The sequence below is a fragment of the Heloderma suspectum genome, chromosome 10, assembly GCF_057233095.1.
Source record: "Heloderma suspectum isolate Gila_16-S chromosome 10, 16-S_ref, whole genome shotgun sequence".
In the NCBI taxonomy this organism is placed as follows: Eukaryota; Metazoa; Chordata; class Lepidosauria; order Squamata; family Helodermatidae; genus Heloderma; species Heloderma suspectum.
Genome location: NC_139467.1, coordinates 2,494,380 through 2,512,946, shown reverse-complemented (window position 1 = coordinate 2,512,946; position 18,567 = coordinate 2,494,380). Strand labels below are relative to the sequence as shown.

At 48.3% G+C, this 18,567-nt stretch overlaps 1 protein-coding gene across 1 annotated transcript in view; it reads left to right on the top strand.

Moving 5' to 3' along the window:
- The first annotated feature begins 563 nt into the window (after nt 1-563).
- EXOC3L2 (exocyst complex component 3 like 2) overlaps nt 564-18,567 on the top strand; it is a 40,692-nt gene continuing 22,688 nt past the window's right edge. Inside the window, exons 1-2 of the mRNA XM_084814599.1 lie at nt 564-748; nt 11,647-12,344. Of these exons, the coding sequence (XP_084670725.1) occupies nt 11,669-12,344 (676 nt within the window). The 5' untranslated portion in view covers nt 564-748; nt 11,647-11,668. The remainder of the gene's footprint in view (nt 749-11,646; nt 12,345-18,567) is intronic.

Sequence of the window (18,567 nt, the reverse complement as noted above, 5' to 3'; positions counted from 1 at the left end):
TTGGTAGGGCCATTTCTGCCTGTGAAGAACCTCTTGGTAAGAAGGGCCAGTGCTTCTGCTGAAGCCTCAGTAGAGTGAAGATGGTGAGGGCACCCTGCACTTGTTTAAAAGCTACCAGGCATTCATTCACTCTGTATCTGAGCAGATTGCTAGCAGTGCTTCATTTTTTAAAAAGTCAAGTTTCTGTGGAAATTGACACTGCCCTGCCCCCCCTGGAAATCTTGAATCCTCTAATTAGGAGGAAATCCTTATCCCCTAATCCCAAATCCATAGAAGGCTGATTGTGGCCACTCATTTGTGAGGAAGGGCACTCTCCTCATGGTCAGAGGCACCCTTTATTATGACTTCAGACACTTCAGTTCTTAGCTTTGTGACTGTAAAAAGCAGGATCCAGAGCTCAACTCTGGCTTGGTATGAGGCGCGATCCAAAGTTGTCATTTCGTTCTCTTCCTCGAAACTACCTCATACCCCACTGGTCACTGCATCCAGACCAGGCAGGGCTAAGTGTAGCAAGAGGCTGCTTGTAGCGAGGTTATATAAAACAGTGGTTCTCGGTAACAACCTCCTACTTGGCTGGATTAACCAAGGGAAGGGCTTCCTCTCAAAAAACCTCCCCCATCCTCAGCATCCCGATCTGCACCTTCCTGAAGAATCACAGATCTGACAGACTAGCTGGAGACCGTGGAAGCTGCATCCTGCAAGCAGAACATGGACTGAACACTGGAATTGCCCCGAAGAGTGCACCAAGGTAGGAGCCTCATGCGCTCTCTCTCTCTCTCTCTCTCTCTCTCTCGCTCTCCCTGCAGTATCTCAGTATCTCCTTGAAAAGTTGCTTGATAAATATGTGGTATCTGGAACGGCATTTCTCAGGTGAGCACTTTATAGCTTGATGGCTACTTTCTATTCCCATATTGTTGAATATTCTTCTACGGTGTTTTCCAAGGATGCGCCCCAATGGTGCCTTTCTTTCAGGGCCAGTTCCTCTTTTTTGGAAGCTACCCCTGGAAAATCATGATCCTTATTTTGGCCCTACTGTTTGCCTCCTGGCGATGCTTTCTTAAAAATGCATTAGGCTGAGATGTTAGCATTCTTGTTCTTCAGGGTCCAGTTCCCAGACCTCGGGGGGGGGGGCGGTATCTAGAAGTGGCGGGGTGTGTGTGGATGCATCTTGTCTCTAGCACACATGTGCATGAATGCTAAGGCAATCCGCCGGGCACACATTCTGCTATTGCACACATGCAGCGGTAGAGCTATGTTTGGACTGTTAATGACATACTGGAGGACAATTACACTTTTCTAGTATATGTTTAACTCCAAGTACAATCAACCTGTTGACTTTTAAATCAGTGAAGGGCAGGCTACTGCAGAATAAACAAATATAGCAGGCAGAATAGAGCCCCTCACTTACTGTGGGGGCCTTCAGGCAGTAATGACTAGCAGGGTTACAAGCGTGCCCCTATTTTCCGCTGTGCACTATTACACGGCATGCTTTTTAGTGTTCTGAAATAACTTATTTTTTCTTTTTCCAAGCACAAGTCTGGTTCCATCAAGGCCTGGAAAAATGTTTTCAATTTTTAGAAACCAGGCTCATGCAAAACAGGGGAAAAACATGAACATTTGTAGCTGCTAGCATCAAATTTTTAGGAACTGGGGTAGGGTGGGGGTTCTTCCAGTCCTCACAGCTATTCTGTAAGGGCAAGAAACCACAGGCAGCTCTCACACATATGGCTGCAGTGGGAAACAATAATGTTACACTGGTGTTTCCTGCTGCAAACATGTGATATGTAGATCTCATACCACTCGGTTTTAAACAACAAATTATATGAGTTTTTAATATTGTATGTGCACACATGTGCAGCATCCACACATTATGTCTTTGCTATGGGAACTATGGGTGTGATACCAGTTAAACTGTCATGTCTAGAGCTGCCCAACCATTTCTGCTTTACAGACTGGCAGGGCTGGGTCTGAGCAACTTTTGGATTGCCTGCTTATTCACTGGCACCTCTAAAAAAACTGTTCCCATGACAGTTGTGCTTGCTATGTAACACGTGGGGCTGCCATCAAGCACAAAGACACACTCACCAACATAGAGTTTTATACAGATGTTGGCTTTCAGAGACTGGGGAGGCATGATAGAGGTGTACAAAATTATGCATGGTATGGAGAAAGTAGATAAGGAGACATTTTTCTCCTCCCTCATAGTACTAGAACCCAGTGGAGTCATCCCATGAAGCTGATTAGTGGAAGATTCAGGACAGATAAAACGAAGGACTCCTTCATACAGTACACAGTTAAACTATGGAATTCACTTCCACAAGATGTAGTGATGGCCACCAAACTGGATGGTTTTTAAAGGGGGTTAGACAAATTCCTGGAGGAGAAGGCTATTAATGGCTGCTAGTCCTGATGGCTATATGCTACCTCCAGTATCACAGGCAGTATGCCTATGTACACCAGTTACTGGGGAACATGGGTGGGAGGGCGCTGTTGTACTCTTGTCCTGCTTCTGGGTTCCCGGTTGACAGCTGGTTGGCCACTGTAGCAACAGAATGCTGGACTTTGTTGTTGTTCAGTCATTTAGTTGTGTCCGACTCTTCGTGACCCCATGGACCATAGCACGCCAGGCCTTCCTGTCCTGCGCTCTCTCCCGGAGCGTGCTCAAGTCCATATTCATTGCATTGGTGATGCTATCTAGCCATCTCATCCTCTGCCGTCCCCTTCTCCTTTTGCCTTCAATCTTTCCCAGCATCAGGGTCTTTTCCAATGACTTTTCTCTTCGCATTAGGTGGCCAAAATATTTGAGCTTCAGCTTCAGTTTCTGTCCTTCCAATGAGCAGTCGGGGTTGATTTCCTTTAGGATTGACTGATTTGACCTCCTGGCAGTCCAGGGGACTCGTAAGAGTCTTCTCCAGCACCACAGTTTGAAAGCATCAATTCTTCGGCGCTCAGCCTTCCTTATAGTCCAGCTCTCACAGCCATACATTACTACTGGGAAAACCATAGCTTTGATTAGACGGACCTTTGTTGGCAAGGTGATGTCTCTGCTTCTGACTATGCTGTCTAGGTTTGCCATAGCTTTCCTCCCAAGGAGCAAGCGTCTTTTAATTTCATGGCTACAGTCACCGTCTGCGGTGATCTTGGAGCCCAAGAAAGTAAAATCTGTCACAGCTTCCATTTCTTCCCCTTCTATATGCCAGGAAGTGATGGGGCCAGATGCCATGATCTTCGTTTTTTTAATGTTGAGTTTCAAACCAGCTTTTGCACTCTCCTCTTTCACCCTCAACGAGAGGCTCTTTAGATCCTCTTCGCTTTCTACCATTAGGGTGGTATCGTCTGTATATCGGAGGTTGTTGATAATTCTCCCAGCAATCTTAATTCCGACCTCTGATTCATCCAACCCGGCATTTCTCATGATGTACTCTGCATATAAGTTAAATAAGCAGGGTGACAATATGCAGCCTTGTCGTACTCCTTTCCCAATTTTGAACCAATCGGTTGTTCCATGTCCGGTTCTTACTGTTGCTTCTTGACCCTCGTACAGGTTTCTCAGGAGACAGGTAAGGTGGTCTGGTACTCCCATTACTTTAAGAATTTGCCACAGTTTGTTGTGATCCACACAATCAAAGGCTTTAGCGTAGTCAATGAAGCAGAAATAGACGTTTTTCTGGAATTCTCTTGCTTTCTCCATGATGCAGCGAAAGTTGGCGATTTGATCTCTAGTTCCTCTGCCTCTTCGAAACCCAGCTTGTACTTCCAGTAGTTCTCGGTTCGCATACTGCTGAAGCCTAGCTTGTAGGATTTTGAGCATCACCTTGCTGGCATGTGAAATGAGCGCAATTGTGCGGTAGTTTGAACACTCTTTGGCGTTGCCCTTCTTTGGAATTGGAATGTAAACTGATCTTTTCCAGTCTTGCGGCCACTGTGGAGTGTTCCAAATTTGTTGGCATATTGAATGCAGCACTTTAACAGCATCATCTTTTAGGATTTTAAATAGCTCAGCTGGAATACTGTCATCTCCGCTAGCTTTGTTGTTACTAATGCTTCCTAAGGCCCACTTGACTTCACTCTCGAGGATGTCCGGCTCAAGTTCAGTGACCGCACTATCATGGCTATCAGGGACATTCAGATCTTTCTTGTATAGTTCTTCTGTGTATTCTTTCCACCTCTTCTTAATCTCATCTGCTTCTGTTAGGTCCCTGCCTTCTTTGTCCTTTATCATGCCCGTCTTTGCACAAAACGTTCCCTTGAGATCTCCAATTTTCTTGAAGAGATCTCTAGTCTTTCCCATTCTGTTGTTTTCCTCGATTTCTTTGCATTGTTTATTTAAGAAGGCCTTCTTGTCTCTCCTTGCTATTCTCTGGAACTCTGCATTCAGTTGGATATATCTTCCCCTTTCTCCCTTGCTTTTTGCTTCCCTTCTTTCTTCAGCTGCTTGTAAAGCCTCATCAGACAGCCACTTTGCTTTCTTGCATTTCTTTTTCTTTGGGATGGATTTCGTTGCTGCCTCCTGAACAATGTTATGGACCTCCGTCCGTAGTTCCTCAGGCACTCTGTTTATCAGGTCTAATCCCTGAAATCTATTCCTCACCTCCACTGTATATTCATCAGGGATATGATTGAGGTCATACCTGAATGGTTTAGTGGTTTTCCCAACGTTCTTCAATTTAAGCCGAAATTTTGCAAGAAGCAGCTCATGATCTGAGCCACAGTCAGCTCCAGGTCTTGTTTTGACTGACTGTATGGAGCTTCTCCATCTTTGGCTGCAAAGGACATAATCAATCTGATTTCGATATTGACCATCTGGTGATGTCCATGTGTAGAGTCGTCTCTTGTGCTGTTGGAAAAGAGTGTTTGCTATGATCAGCGTGTTCTCTTGGCAAAACTCTATTAGCTTTTGTCCTGCTTCATTTTGTACACCAAGGCCATGCCTGCCTGTTATCCTGGTGATTTCTTGACTTCCTACTTTAGCATTCCAATCCCCTATGATGAAGAGGACATCTTGTTTTGGTGTTAGTTCTAGAAGGTGTTGTAGGTCTTCATAGAACCGATCAACCTCAGCTTCTTCGGCCTCAGTGGTTGGGGCATAGACTTGAATTACTGTGATGTTGAATGGTTTGCCTTGGATTCGTACTGAGATCATTCTATCATTTTTGAGATTGTACCCCAGCACGGCTTTTCCCACCCTTTTGTTGACTATGAGTGCTACTCCATTTCTTCTAAGGGATTCTTGCCCACAATAGTAGATATGATGTTCACCTGAATTAAATTCGCCCATGCCTGTCCATTTTAGTTCGCTGATTCCCAAGATGTCGATGTTCAGTCTTGCCATCTCATGTTTGACCACCTCCAACTTACCTTGATTCACTTATCTGACATTCCAGGTTCCTAAACAATATTGTTTTTTACAGCATCAGATTTTCTTTTCATCACCAGACACATCCACAGCTGAGTGTCCTTTCGGCTTTGGCCCAGCTGCTTCACTCTTTCTGGCGCTACTTGGAAATTCCCTCTGCTCTTCCCTAGTAGTATATTGGACACCTTCCGACCTGAGGGGCTCATCTTCCGGCGTCATCTCTTTTAGCCTTGTGATACTTTCCATGGGGTTTTCTTGGCAAGAATACTGGAGTGGGTTGCCATATCCTTCATGGATCACTGCCTTGTTATGGTGAAGGGGCTTGCGTAACTCAGTGAAGCCATAAGCTATGCCGTGCAGGGCCACCCAAGATGGACAGGTCATGGCGGAGAGTTCTGACAAAATGCTGGACTAGACGGACCTTAGTTGGATCCAGCAGGGCTCTTCTGATGTTCAGCATTTTAAGGGTTCAGCTTACTCTCTCCCCCTGCCCCATCGCCCTCTCTCCTCCTGCCCCATTTGGTTTCAAGATACATTTTTTACATGACAAGCCCTATGTTGTCTCCCTCCTCCATTCCTAGGAATAGATATCTCTGTGAAGCAGCTCGATATCTCTGTGAAGAGCTATAACAGAGAGCTGTAACGGATCAAGAAACAGAGAAATTGCGTGACTGCAGCACATGTATGGAACTGGCTGCCACAAGCTGTGGGTGACTGCCACTAGCTGAGATGTCTTTAAAAGGCAACTGGACCCATTCATAGAGAATAAGTCTACCACTGGCTACTAGTCATGTTGGCTATATGAAACATAGAATCATAGGATAGTAGGGTTGGAAGGTGTCTATACGATCATCTAGTCCAACCCCCTGCTCAATGCAGAAATCCAAGTCAGAGCATCCCTGACAGCTGGCTGTCCAGCCTCGTCTTGCATGCTTCCAGTATGGGAGAGCCCACCGCCTCCCTAGGTAACTGGTTCCATTGTCGTATTGCTCTAACCGTCAGGAAATTTTTCCTGATGTTCAGCCGGAATCTTGCTTCCTGTAACTTGAGCCCATTATTCCATGTCCTGCACTCTGGGATGATTGAGAAATGGAAGCAATGCTCCATTTGGAGAAATTTCAACAACAGGGTTCGAAGGCTTGGGGAAAAATGGGTGGTGGTGGAAAGATATGGGGGGAAATCCCTCCCTATTCCAAAATCCATTGGGAGGGAGAATGGGAAAAACTTTTTTCCACACTTTTTTGTTCTCCCCCCCCCCCCTTTTCTGTTTCTTTTCCAGGCTTCCACATCTCTATTTAGAGGTAGCGTATTTCTCAGTACCAGTTGCTGTCAGGCACAAAATAGGGAAGGGATGGCCTTTCAGCCCAGCTGTGGGCTGCCTGCCTCCCAGAGTCATTTAAGTCATTGTTGTGGGAATCAGGATTCTGTGCTAGGTGGACCTTCCATTTGATCCAGAAGGACTCTTTTGATATCCCTACATTATGTTGTTAGCAGAGCCTTTTTCTGCTTCAAACGTCTCATCTAGACTCACTTCATTGTTGCTGCTGCTTTTCACCAAAGCCTCACTTCAGCAGCTCCTCCATTGCCACTGACTGTCCTCCCTCTCAGGCCTGTAAAGTGCCACTCTCCTGGTTGCCTGCAGTGCATAAGGATCACCGCACTCTGCCAGGCAATGGAGTATTATAAAAACTGGACATTCTGCTCTTTTAGGCCCCAGCTGACTAACACGGGTGTGTGCAGGCAGACTGGACCGTAAAATTGTTCATGGGGCAGTAATATTTGTGGGTTGGTTTAGCAAGTTGCCTTTGCTAACTGCTCGTAATGCTTGTAGCACTTGGCATAAAGCTTCATAAACATTCTATAAATGTTATAGGAGCTCTATAGAACCATTAAATAATAATATTCTTGTGAATAATCTCACTACCTTCTTCCTTCAAGCGTTTCCTCAAAGAGTCATTTATCCCACAAGCTTTGTCTGAACCTTATATCAGTAGCTTCCATGTATGAAATAGAATCATAGGGTTGGAAGGGGCCTACAAGACCATCGAGTCCAACCCCCTGCTCAATTCAGGAAGCCTGATTCCCAGGCGGTCTCCCATCCAAGTACTCTCCATGTTCACCTGATTCTTCCAAGCAGCAGAACCTTCCCTCTCCTATCCCTGTCTGTCCATCTAATGCAGATTGCAAACACTCTTGGTGGAGGACCGTGGAGGACTGTGTTCCCTTCTCAGTTTTGTACAGCACCTAGCCATGGTGCTATTCAAGCACTGAAAGGGGAGAAGAGGGCAGTTCAGGAAGATCTATGCCCCAAAGGGGCTTAATTTGAGCTGGGGCTCTCCAGAGCTCAGCCTCCGAGATACATGATGTAGTAATGGGAAAACCACAGAGAGACTTGTTAAAGACTAACATGTTTATCACAGCAGATTTAAACTTGCTAGTCCTTAAGGTGCCACAAGATCCTTGTAAGCCACCTTGGGAAGGCTTCTGCCCTGAAAGGTGGCCAAGAAATATTTTAATAAATAAGTTGTTGCTTTTGCTGCAATGGACTGAGATGGCTATCCCTTGGGGTGATGCAATCATGAGAGTTATTTTGAACATGTGCAGAGTGCTTTCCCCTCACCAGTCAGTAACCACAACCAGCTCCTACGTCTGCGATTATGGGAAAAAGCTTCCAAGTCAGAAACATGGCTTGTGGGAATGCCTGACTTCCTGCAGCATGAACAGTGTAATGCCCAAAGAGTTAGAGAAGACTAGGCTGTGTGAAATGCGTTAGCTGATGGACCCGTCCTTTGCTGCTGCTTATACATTATAGTGTGTGTGTTTGTGTGTGTGTGTGTGTTGCACACACAAAAAAGGCTGTTTCCTGCATTTCCATCCTGGTGTGTAATTTCCTTGTCTCCTGCAACTTCTGTGAAGAGCTTGGGGGTATGACTCATGGTCTCCTGAACTGTGGGCCATGCTGGAAGGAGAGGCACAGCCTGGGCTACTTCCAGGGGGCTAGGCTGACACGGTCAGCTTCCCACCATCTACCAGAGTACACTCTAATTCGAAAGAACCACCAAGACCTCCCATTAGAGTGGGGTGGGCAACTTGTGGCCCTCCAGATGTTGTTGGACTCCTCTATGGCACACATCAGACAAACAGTTCTTGGGAGCTTCTCACGTGCTGTTTGCATACATGGGTTAATAAATGAAATGAGAGTTAAATCTGTCTAATCCCCTTTTAAAGCTGTATAAGCTGGAGGCCATCACCTCATCTTGTGGCTGTGAATCCCATCAATCCCAAAAATTATATTGCAGGGATAGCTATCTCTACTGCGGCCAGCTCGTGCGTGCACGCAGGGACTCAGTGTTGGGAGACTGAGTGTTGGGGTGGATGGACCTTGAGTCTGATACAGCCCGACTCAGTTCTTACTCGCTTATGAATGTCATCAGGCCAATTTGGGGGTGGTAGAAAGTACCCACCCTTGTCATCATGTCTCTATCAGATCTTAATGTCTTATGCCATCATTCCGTTCTTCCCTCGCCTTGCAAGGTAGATCATTAACATTTCCAGTTAATGGGTGATCTGATCCTGAAAGTGAATGGCAGAGACTCAGGGGGTCCCAGGACAGAGGCTGGTTTACAACCAAATCTTTCAGATCCAACACTGAGGGTTTTCATATCCACAGCATGCAAAAATAAATGCCTTTCATTTAAAAAAAAAAATTAGACCATTTTTGAGTGTGAAACCCTCTCAAGGCAACTCTACTGTGTCCGTAATGCAGCTATAACACATACATAAGGTAGAATACAGTTTTAAAATGAGTCTGTCTGCCCACTTTTAGCCCGCATTAACATTAACCCATGTATGCAAACAGTGTGTGAGAAGCTCCCAAGAGCTTTTTGTCTGAGAATGATGGAGGATGCAATCTGACACATCTAGAGGGCACCAGGTGGGGGAAGGCTGCTTCATAGAGTGCCACAGTTTAAGATGGGAGGGTGCTGGTGTAGCTACGCCATGAGAGCCCCTGGCTCAACTCTCGTTTCCAGGCATGAGCTAACCAGGAAGGCGTCTAAGGCAAGACAATATTCTCAGCCTCAGCCACCGATTTGCAATCTGTGGATGTTGGCCTACCTTACAGGGTTGTTGTAAGAATCATGGGAGGTGCTTTGAGCACTCAAAATACATGGCATGAATGTTCTTCTTTGTTGTGATGTAAGGTTCTGCTTCCTTTGATCAGTTTCCTGATCAGTTTCCCTGGGGGCTGCTCTACCTCCTTTCCTCTTCTTGGTCACCTAACAAACCCTGTTTTATTCTCTCAAATGTCGGAGCGCATCACTCAAGGCACGAGGGAGCCCTGTGATACCACAAAGGACACCAAGCAGGACAGGCACTGGATGGCGTGCATGTTGTCACGTGCCAACAGCCCCCATCCATTGTTTTTTGAATGCCAAGGCTTGTTAAGGAAGGATGGGTTGCCAAGGTACCCACCAGCCTGCCCCACCTGTAGGAACTAGCACTGATCAACATGGCCCCTCAGTGCCTCTCCTCCTTGCCCTGCATGCAGTTGTATGGCTGCTTTGACCCAGTCGTTGGATCCGGCCTCATTTTCTTTAAATTTTCTACTGACAGGACACCCGTTTGTGTCCAGGTGGGCCTCCTTGTCTTCCTTTCAGAGATGATGTTTCAAGTATTCTCTCCTCACCTCCCTCCCTGGGAAGCGGGCTGGTTAAAGAGAAAGCAGTCACATGGCAAGGGGAGGTACAAGTCCCGCAGGTAAAGCTACCAACAGCTGGTCACTGGAGAGAGACATATGCGCCCGTGCGCACGCACACGCCTGGTGGATCCGCTGGCTGGCTGGGGAAGCCAGAGGGCGGAGGCCTCTCCCCTGCAACAGAAGCATGGGAGTCAGGTAGGGCTTCTTGAACGCTGCGGCCATCGCTCAGCACAGCCCAGGGGCTTCCCTCTCCCGAAGGGACTCTCCGTAAGGGACTTCCCTCTCCCAGGCTGCAGTGCAAGAGTCAGGCCGCCTGCCCGAGTTTCTCACCCTCTCTTTGGGATGTCCTCCCTCCAGTTCCCAGGTGTGCAGCAGGGGCTTGCTCCTTTGGGGGTTAGTCAGGAAAAGCCCTTCTGCACCCGGTCATCGGCTGCTAACCATTTATATAGCAGCTTTAAACAGGTTTTGGAGGCTGATAACGTCTCGTGACCCTGTTAGCCTGGTCACTGTTACACCCAGCCTGGAGGCAGCTTGGAGAGTCGCTCGCCTGCTTGCATGAGGCTGCCCAGACCATCCATCGCAGGGGTCGGGCAGGGCTTGGACACTGCCAGACCTTTTGAGCGGGGCCCAAAGAACCATGCCAGTGGGCTCCATTGTGCCTAGTCCAGGGGAGTTTGGGCCTTTTGCTTCTCAAACAGCAGCCCTCCTAAGACACTTGAAAAGCCATTCCTGAAACTGAGAGCACTTCAGAAGCAGGCTGTGGGATGTCGACGGTGGCGGTGCTTGAGGGCCAGGGGCAGCCTGAAGAAGGGACGGAGTCCCTTGAAGCTCCGGTCTGGGCCCCCTTGAAATAACTGCCATGGGGGCCCCAGATGCAGGACCGGTTTTTGTTCCCTCAGAACAGTGTTGGCTGGCGACGAACAGCTTCCTCAGGCCTGTCGGAGCGTCTTCCTTTGGGTCAGGACCTCCTGGGGGTGGCTGGATGGGGGCAGCAGACCTGTGGGCATTGATGGGGATCCATTCCAGAGTTGCTTGCTCCCTCGCGGGGCTTTTGAGCCAGTGTGGCTTGTTCCCCTCAGCCGGGCGCATGTCTGGATTACTGACTAGGCCTGTCGCTGAAATGGCTCCCCTCAGTCCAAGGCCTCTCCCCTCCCCTCCCCTCCCCTCCCCTCCCGCCCCACCTCACGGCGCTCCGTGTTGTGCTTGGCTTTGGGCAAAAGAGAATGTTCCAGTCCTCTCCTGAGGGGAACATGGCTAACTCTGCATGGTTACCCTCGATTTCAATCCTTGTGTCTTCTGTGAACCAAATGGCAAAACCAAACACTCACATTTTGAATTTGGAGGCAAACCTTAAGAAAATAATAATCCCAAACTCAAGATGGAAGGTAAGATTTTGATTTCAAAATTGGATGGGGGTGAGGGTGAGTTTTTGAAATTTCTTTAAATCTGATTTTGGTTCTGCTCAGCCCTGAAACCAGGCTCAGGCCTGGCCCAGGGAAAATAGAAGCAAAGTGCGTGCAGCATGTCTTCCCATAACCACCCTCTCACGCTCTTCTAGCATAACCTGACCCTGGGCCCTTTCTGTTCCCAGGTCCTGAGGAACCGCGGCTGCCATGCCAGTCCTTAAGAACCCCTGCAAGCTCAAGATGGCCAACGGAGACGCTGGTGGCAGCAGTGGGACACTGATTCTGGAGAAAGAGAGCCAGGGCACCAACCCCTTCGAGGAAGACCTCGAAGAGAATGAGAGAGACTCCTTCCTTGGGAGCATCTCCCCCGACAGCAGCAGAAACCCTTCCTCAGAGGCTGGGAGAGGGGATTTTGAGAGCGGCCTTTTCAACGGTAGCCCTGCAGGGCATTACAGGCGTCGGGCAACCCTGGAGAAGCTGGTTGGATTGTCCCCGTTCCGCTTAGGCAAGAAGACGAGTGGGGACAAGAAGTCCCCAAGCGACCGGAAGTCCTTCCTGGGGCGAATGATGATCCCCTTGACGGACGGCAACCAGGGCCAAAGGACCCTGGAGAAGAGGAAGCCGCGCCGCTGCTCGGAGGACTTCAGCCTGCTCCAGCGCTTCAACGGGCGCCGCAAGGAGAGCCTCTACAGTTCGGACTGCGGCCTGGCAGAGAAGGAGAATGGCGGGGCTGACACCATGAAGCGCATGTCCTTCCTCAAGATTGGTCTCGGGGGGAAGGTGCGCAGGGCGTCACTGGTGGAGAAGCTCAACCAGACGGAAGCCTTGGAGCCAGTGCCCCTGGCAGAGGAGGCAGCAGCCAAGGCCAAGGAGCCGCTCTCGGGTGAGTCTGGAACTGGCCTTAGCCAAAAGCAGAGGACGCAGGCCGGCTGCCATCAAAGCTGTTGCTGTTGTTCTGTATACCCTGCCCTTTAGGATACCTCCTTACAAAGGCACTCACCTGTATATAATTCCACGTTGCTGATGCCAATTAGGCAAGTGGTTTGGTACAAGGCAGCTTACAAACGTTTAGGGACACGGAAACCACATATAAAAATAAATATCAGTAACAATAAAACATCAACATAGCGCAGTCTTCTTCCTAATATTATGCTGGCACATCTTGTGTTTAGGCAGAGGCAACCTAAGTGTATTTGCACTGCCCTTTACAAACAGTTTATTCCCACTAGCCACCTGGGATGGGATTTTCCTGCAGTAATGTAAAGTTCCAGCTGCCTCTCTTTTCTGCCCATGCCAAACCACTGTCCTTATTTTCATCTCGTTAAAATTTCCTTACTGTGAGTCGTGGGAGTTGTCATTCTCCAGGGTTCAGCTGCTTCGACAGGGCAGTCTCTAGAAAAGCCTTCCCCAACCTGGTGCCCTCGATGTGGCTGGGAATGATGGGAGTCACAGTCCAACACATCTGGAGGGCACCAGGTTGGGGCAGGCTGCTGTACAAATTAAGTTGCCGTGTGGACGTGTGGGAGCATATTCAATGCTTGCGCATGAACACAAAGGCACCCTGGAGTTCACAGCCTGTCTCAGCACACAATGAAGATGCTGAGGTATATTTTGAACAGTGGTAGTCTGTTGTCCAGCAGGTATGTTTTTGTACTATATCTTTTTAGTAATACAAGGCAGGGGCTCAGGTGGCAAACCTTAGTGTGAGAATAGAGGCATTGCAAGAGTGTCTCCTTTTAAAAAGAATCTTGTGAAGTACTGGGGTATATGATACCAGTGGTAGACTTGTGCAACTCACTATTAAAGTGTGCACTTTGGTAAGGAAATGTACATTGAGAATTTGACATTTATTTATTTATTTTGACACTTATATACCGCTGAATATAATGAAATCCCTCAGCGGTTCACAATACAAATGGCTTCCACAGGACCCACATAAGCACAGCATTGCACAGAAACTGCTTGTTCTCTTTATTCCGAGATTATGAGCTGCTCCCTCATCTAATACTTAATGTTCAGCTGTTGAAAGTTGTGCTTTGATAAGGAATATTTGGCTTTCTGCAAAGTCCTTCCCAGGGGACTGAAACAGAGTCCTGATTTTCATTGACCTCTAGGACTGGCCTGTTTACTCAGGTTATGACTGGAGTGAGGCTAATGAGCCCCCCCCCCCCCCCCGGTTTTGTCCCCTGCTCATTGTTCCAGCCTGATTGCCCCTCCTGATTGCAGGAGCCTCCATGAAAAGTGGCCCATTGACCTTGCTTGAGAATGTGCCCAGGGGGAAGGAAAAGACCTCAAAGAGTTCTGGGGAGAGCAGAGCAAACTGGGAAATACGCAAAATTAATTCAACTTTGGTTCAGAAGCCTGGAAAGAGCCTTCCTTCCTCTCCCGAAGTTTCAGCGCCTGGAACAATTCGTCAATGATAGCCTCGTCACCCTAGATTAAAGAAATGCAACACCCACCCAGAAATCCCCTCCCCTCCGCCCACCCCCAAATTCCTATAGAACAATGCCCCATCTTTCTGGTTTCTGGCTTTGTGTCCACCGATTGCTGGACAAATTAGATTGCTGGACAAATTAGTCGGCAGGGACAGAGTGGTTTCGTCTGAAAGCTGAGAGGAAGGGGGCCATGGCTCCGTGGCAGAGCCCCCGCTTTGCCTGCAGAAGGACCCAGGTTAGGTCACCAGCAGCATCTCCAAGGAGGGCTGGGAAAGAAAGACCCCAGTCCCCACCCTTGAGTGCCACTGCTGGCCTGTGCAGACAACACACAGCTTCCTTCTCTTGTCTCCCTCCTCTCTATTCCCAGTTGTTGTAGTAAAAGGATTAACCTTTTCTCTCTCTCTCTGATTTCCTCTGAAGCCCCCTCTGGGCCGTTCCCCATCTCCTGACCACTTAACTCCATTCCACCATTTCTCCCCCACCCCCTAGTGCACGCACGTGCCCCCACCCCCATGGTTCTCCAGATTCTGGTACCACTGCCCATTGCCAGGTTGTTCTTCTCAGGTGTCCGTTGCCCGGGCCAGAAGGTCAGCAGTAGCAGCCCCCAATGCTTCTCTTTGACCCCTCCCTCAGTCCGTTTGCCCTTTTCATCTCTTCCCTTCCCTTTCTTACTCCTCCTTCCCTCACACTCGACCTGCCACTGCTCCTTTCCTTTCCTTTCCTTTCCTTTCCTTTCCTTTCCTTTCCTTTCCTTTCCTTTCCTTTCCTTTCCTTTCCTTTCTCCCCTGCCCCCTCCCTCCCCTCTCCCCGCCCCTAACTTGGCATGCTGCAGCTTTGCTCTCTAACCAGCTCCTGCTCCCCTGCATGCTGTAGTGCTGAGGCCCACCTGAAAGTGGGCTGTGTCCCAGTGGTGGTCCCCAGCCCTAGAGGATTACCAAACATCAAACATTGCTTGGGGCCACCTCAGAACATACCTCCCCAGCTAGCTCCCCACAACAACTCCACAGAGTCCTATTCCTTTAAGCAAATTATTTTTGACTGCCAATCCTTGCAAATGAATTGTAATTTAAAATGTTTTGGAGAAGGAGACGATGCATGTATATAACACACTGAAGCCTGAAGTTAGGACATGTAATAAATGCATAAGAATATCATTTTTCTGTGTTTTTTGGACCACACCCTAGCATATCTCACAAAAAATGGTCAATTTAAGTTGCTACAAAACTCTTTGTTGTGTTTGCTTAATAGACTAACATCTACCCCTCTGGAATTTGTCTCAAGCCCTGAGCACTGCACATAACCTAAGGAGGGTGCATCTCTAAGGAGGGGCAGCCTTTCTGAAGGTAGAGGAATAGGAAAAAAATTTTTGAGACAAAATGGTCTGTGCAAATCAAAAGCAACTTTAGTACTAGACTGACATAAATTTTTCTAGTTAAAAAAGTGGAATCTGTCTTTCCATTTCTGTCTCAGAAGCTGACAGAGGGCCCAGGTGCTAACCATGGCTTGTGGCCTTAACTCTGGTTAAGAGTTTGACTGGACCCTGAAACCATGGTTTGGGTTGCTAAGACCTATTTCCCAAAGGGCATGTATAGGGAATCACCAGCAAGACCCATTTATTACTTTGCCAGCAGAGAGGCAGGAGAGACAGGGCAAGTGCCTTAACCATTATTTGCTCAGTGAAGATGTGGATAACCACAACCGTAGTTTTGCCGTCTCCAACCGGGGGCCCTCTGTATGTCTTGGACTTTGTAGCTAGCTAGGGATTATGGGAGTTGTAGTCCAACACATCTGGAGGGCACCTGGTTGGGGAAGGCTGGCTTAAATCAAGGGTGTAGAACCTCTTTCATCTTGAGGGCTGAATCCCAATTTGGAGAAGCTCTCCGGAGCCACATTCCAGTGGTGGGCGGGGCCAAAGGCAAAAGGGGCAGAGTCGAAGTACCAATATTATTAACATACTGTAGTGCAGAACTCTTATTGCCAGTAACTAAGCCTTAGGAGACACATTTCGACCTCTAAGAATGGGGAAAAAACTGAACAAACATCAGGAATCCACCAAATGATCAATGATTGGTGGTAAGGAGGTAGAGTCAGGGGAAGGGCGCATGGCCACCTGAGAAGTCCTGGAGGGCTGGATTGGGACCCCAGGCCTGAATTTCTGCACCCTGGTTTAAGTATTCACACATAATTCTTAACTCTGATTAAGTAGAAGAAAACATGGTTTGCTGATATGTCTGAACAGAACCAGTCTAAGAACTTGATGACTGGGGGAAGATGGTGCACAGACTGCGGCACTTGCCAGCTCCTGAGGGCTGACAAACCACCCTCAACAGAGGTCGCCCAGGCAGTGGAGGCTGGTGGCTCTGATGTCAGTGGGGCAGTGAATCTTCCCCGGGTTTCAGTCAGAACCAATCAGAACTTTAGAGTATCCAAGGTGCTCACTTCTTTATAGTTCTGACTGGTTCTGACTGAAGCCCTGAGCGGATTCACCGCCCCATTAACATCGGAGCCACCAGCCTCCACTGTGCCCAGATGCCTCTCGTGCGTGGCTGCCATTCCGTGCAGAGAAGATCTCAGGGTCTGGCAGCCCTTCCACACAGGGCAGTGGAAGGCCGCTTTATAAATACACAGAGGAGGCAGTTAACGGAAGCAATAAGTTAAACAACATGTTTGTAGGACCGGGACAGATGAGGACTCTGGCCGAGAGCCCGTTTTCTCATTCCCATCACCTCCAGTTGGCTGCATGCACCACTGGAACAACAGAATCAACACCCAAAGAGCCAACCCACCCCACCCAGCATGTGAAGCTTTAACATCTTCTGGGGGCATCAGCAGTTAATGTGGCTCAAATCATGAGAGGTGCGGGGGACAGGTTAAGCCTGCCTGGAAGCCAGACCTCTACTCCCAGGTTCAGGCTGCAGTCGGACATTCAATTATTTATTTGTTATTTAACTGCCCAGAGGGCTTTGGCTCTCAGCCGGTATAGAAATGTAATAAGTGAATAATAGCTTACCATTTCATGACATTTTAGCTAGTCCCAACAAAGGTGCTGTTTATATATTTGTCACATTTAAACCCCACCTTTTCCTCCAAGGAGACCAAGGTGGCGTATATGACCCTCCTCCTCCTTTCCATTTTATCTGCACAGCAACCCTGTAAGGTAGGTTAGGCTGAAAGAGTCAGTGGCTGACCCGAAGTCACCTAGTGAGCATCATGGGGACTTGGAAGCAAATTGCTTTTAGTCAGCACACCAGAATCAGAAACCGTGGTTTGCACTGATTGGTTTGCACTGACTGTGGCTTTGCATGATGGCTGATTCTAACCACCATACCACACTGGCTCTCATTTACTAGGGATTAAGCTCTGTGTGCCCCAGTGAGATTCACTTCCAAGTCAGTATGCGTGAGATGGCACAGTCAGTAACTAAAAGCAACTCTGCGTGTCCTCAAAGTCACTGTCTTCTTTTACTACCTCATGTGCTGCAGGGTGTTCCAGTGCTGCTCTGTATAGCACAGGGGTGCTGCACATCTCAATTTCATCATATAAACTGGGCTGTATTTCTTTTCTTAGAGCACTGGACTGAGAACTTGCTTTTATTTTTTTAAATAATTACCACTGACTTCTGTGTTCTACCACCTATGTTTGCAAACACTCCTGAGTTTATGGGGTCACAAAGCCAATCATGAAATGACCCCCCGCCAATGTATTATTGTAATACTACAATATTTCCAACCTGGCAGTCTGGTTTTTTTTAAATAATGCTCAGATTTCTTATGTTTGAGCCTGTTTGCTTAGGAGAGGAGTTCAAAGAAGGATCAGATGAATCTGCTTTGTCAGACCAGTGGCCGGAACAGTGCTTGCCAACCTGGTGTCCTGGCCATCCTGCCAGGAATGATGGGAGATGTAGTCTAACACATCTGAAGGGCACCAGACTGGGGAAGGCTGGCATAAGCACTGGGAGAGTAACACATGGGAGCCTCTCCTTTTGAACAGCCCAGCCACATTTCTAGGGTTCAGTCTTGCTGAGGATCAAAGACTGGGAAACCAGAGCGCCCCCCCCCCCCCGCCACAGTGCTGATAAGGCAGGGCCATTGTCATGGCTGGACAATGCATCTTTTTGTCTGAGGGCATTTCCCCTCGGCTGTGTGCAGGGAAACCTAGGAAGCTGCCGCACAGAGAGTCAGCCTGTTGGTCCATTTAGCCTGGTATTGTCTCTTCTTGATGGGAAGCGGCTCTCCAGGGCCACAGGCAGAGAAGACGTTTTCCTATCATGTGCCATCTGAGATTTCTTTAACTGGAGATGCCAAGGACTGAGCCTGGGGCTTCCTGCAGGCAAAGCGTGGGCTCTGCCACTGAGCCACGGTCCCTCCCCCAGTCCACCAGGGATGGGTTGCTAGAGGCTTTGGGCTTCCTGACCTGAAGGTGCAGATTCCAAGCAAGCTTGACCAACCTTTTAGTTATTAACCACAGCTGTGTGTGTGTGTGGAAGCAGGAAGTACTCAAGACCCATGAAGAATGTGAGTTAGGAAAGGTCAGGATGTCGCAGAGGAGCTGGGGCTTCCTAGAAACAGCTCACAGTTCTTAGGATGAAACATTGCATGACTCGGATTAAGGAACAAGGTTGTATTGTGAGCCAGTGTGGTGTAGTGGCAAGAGTGTTGGACTGGGAGCTGG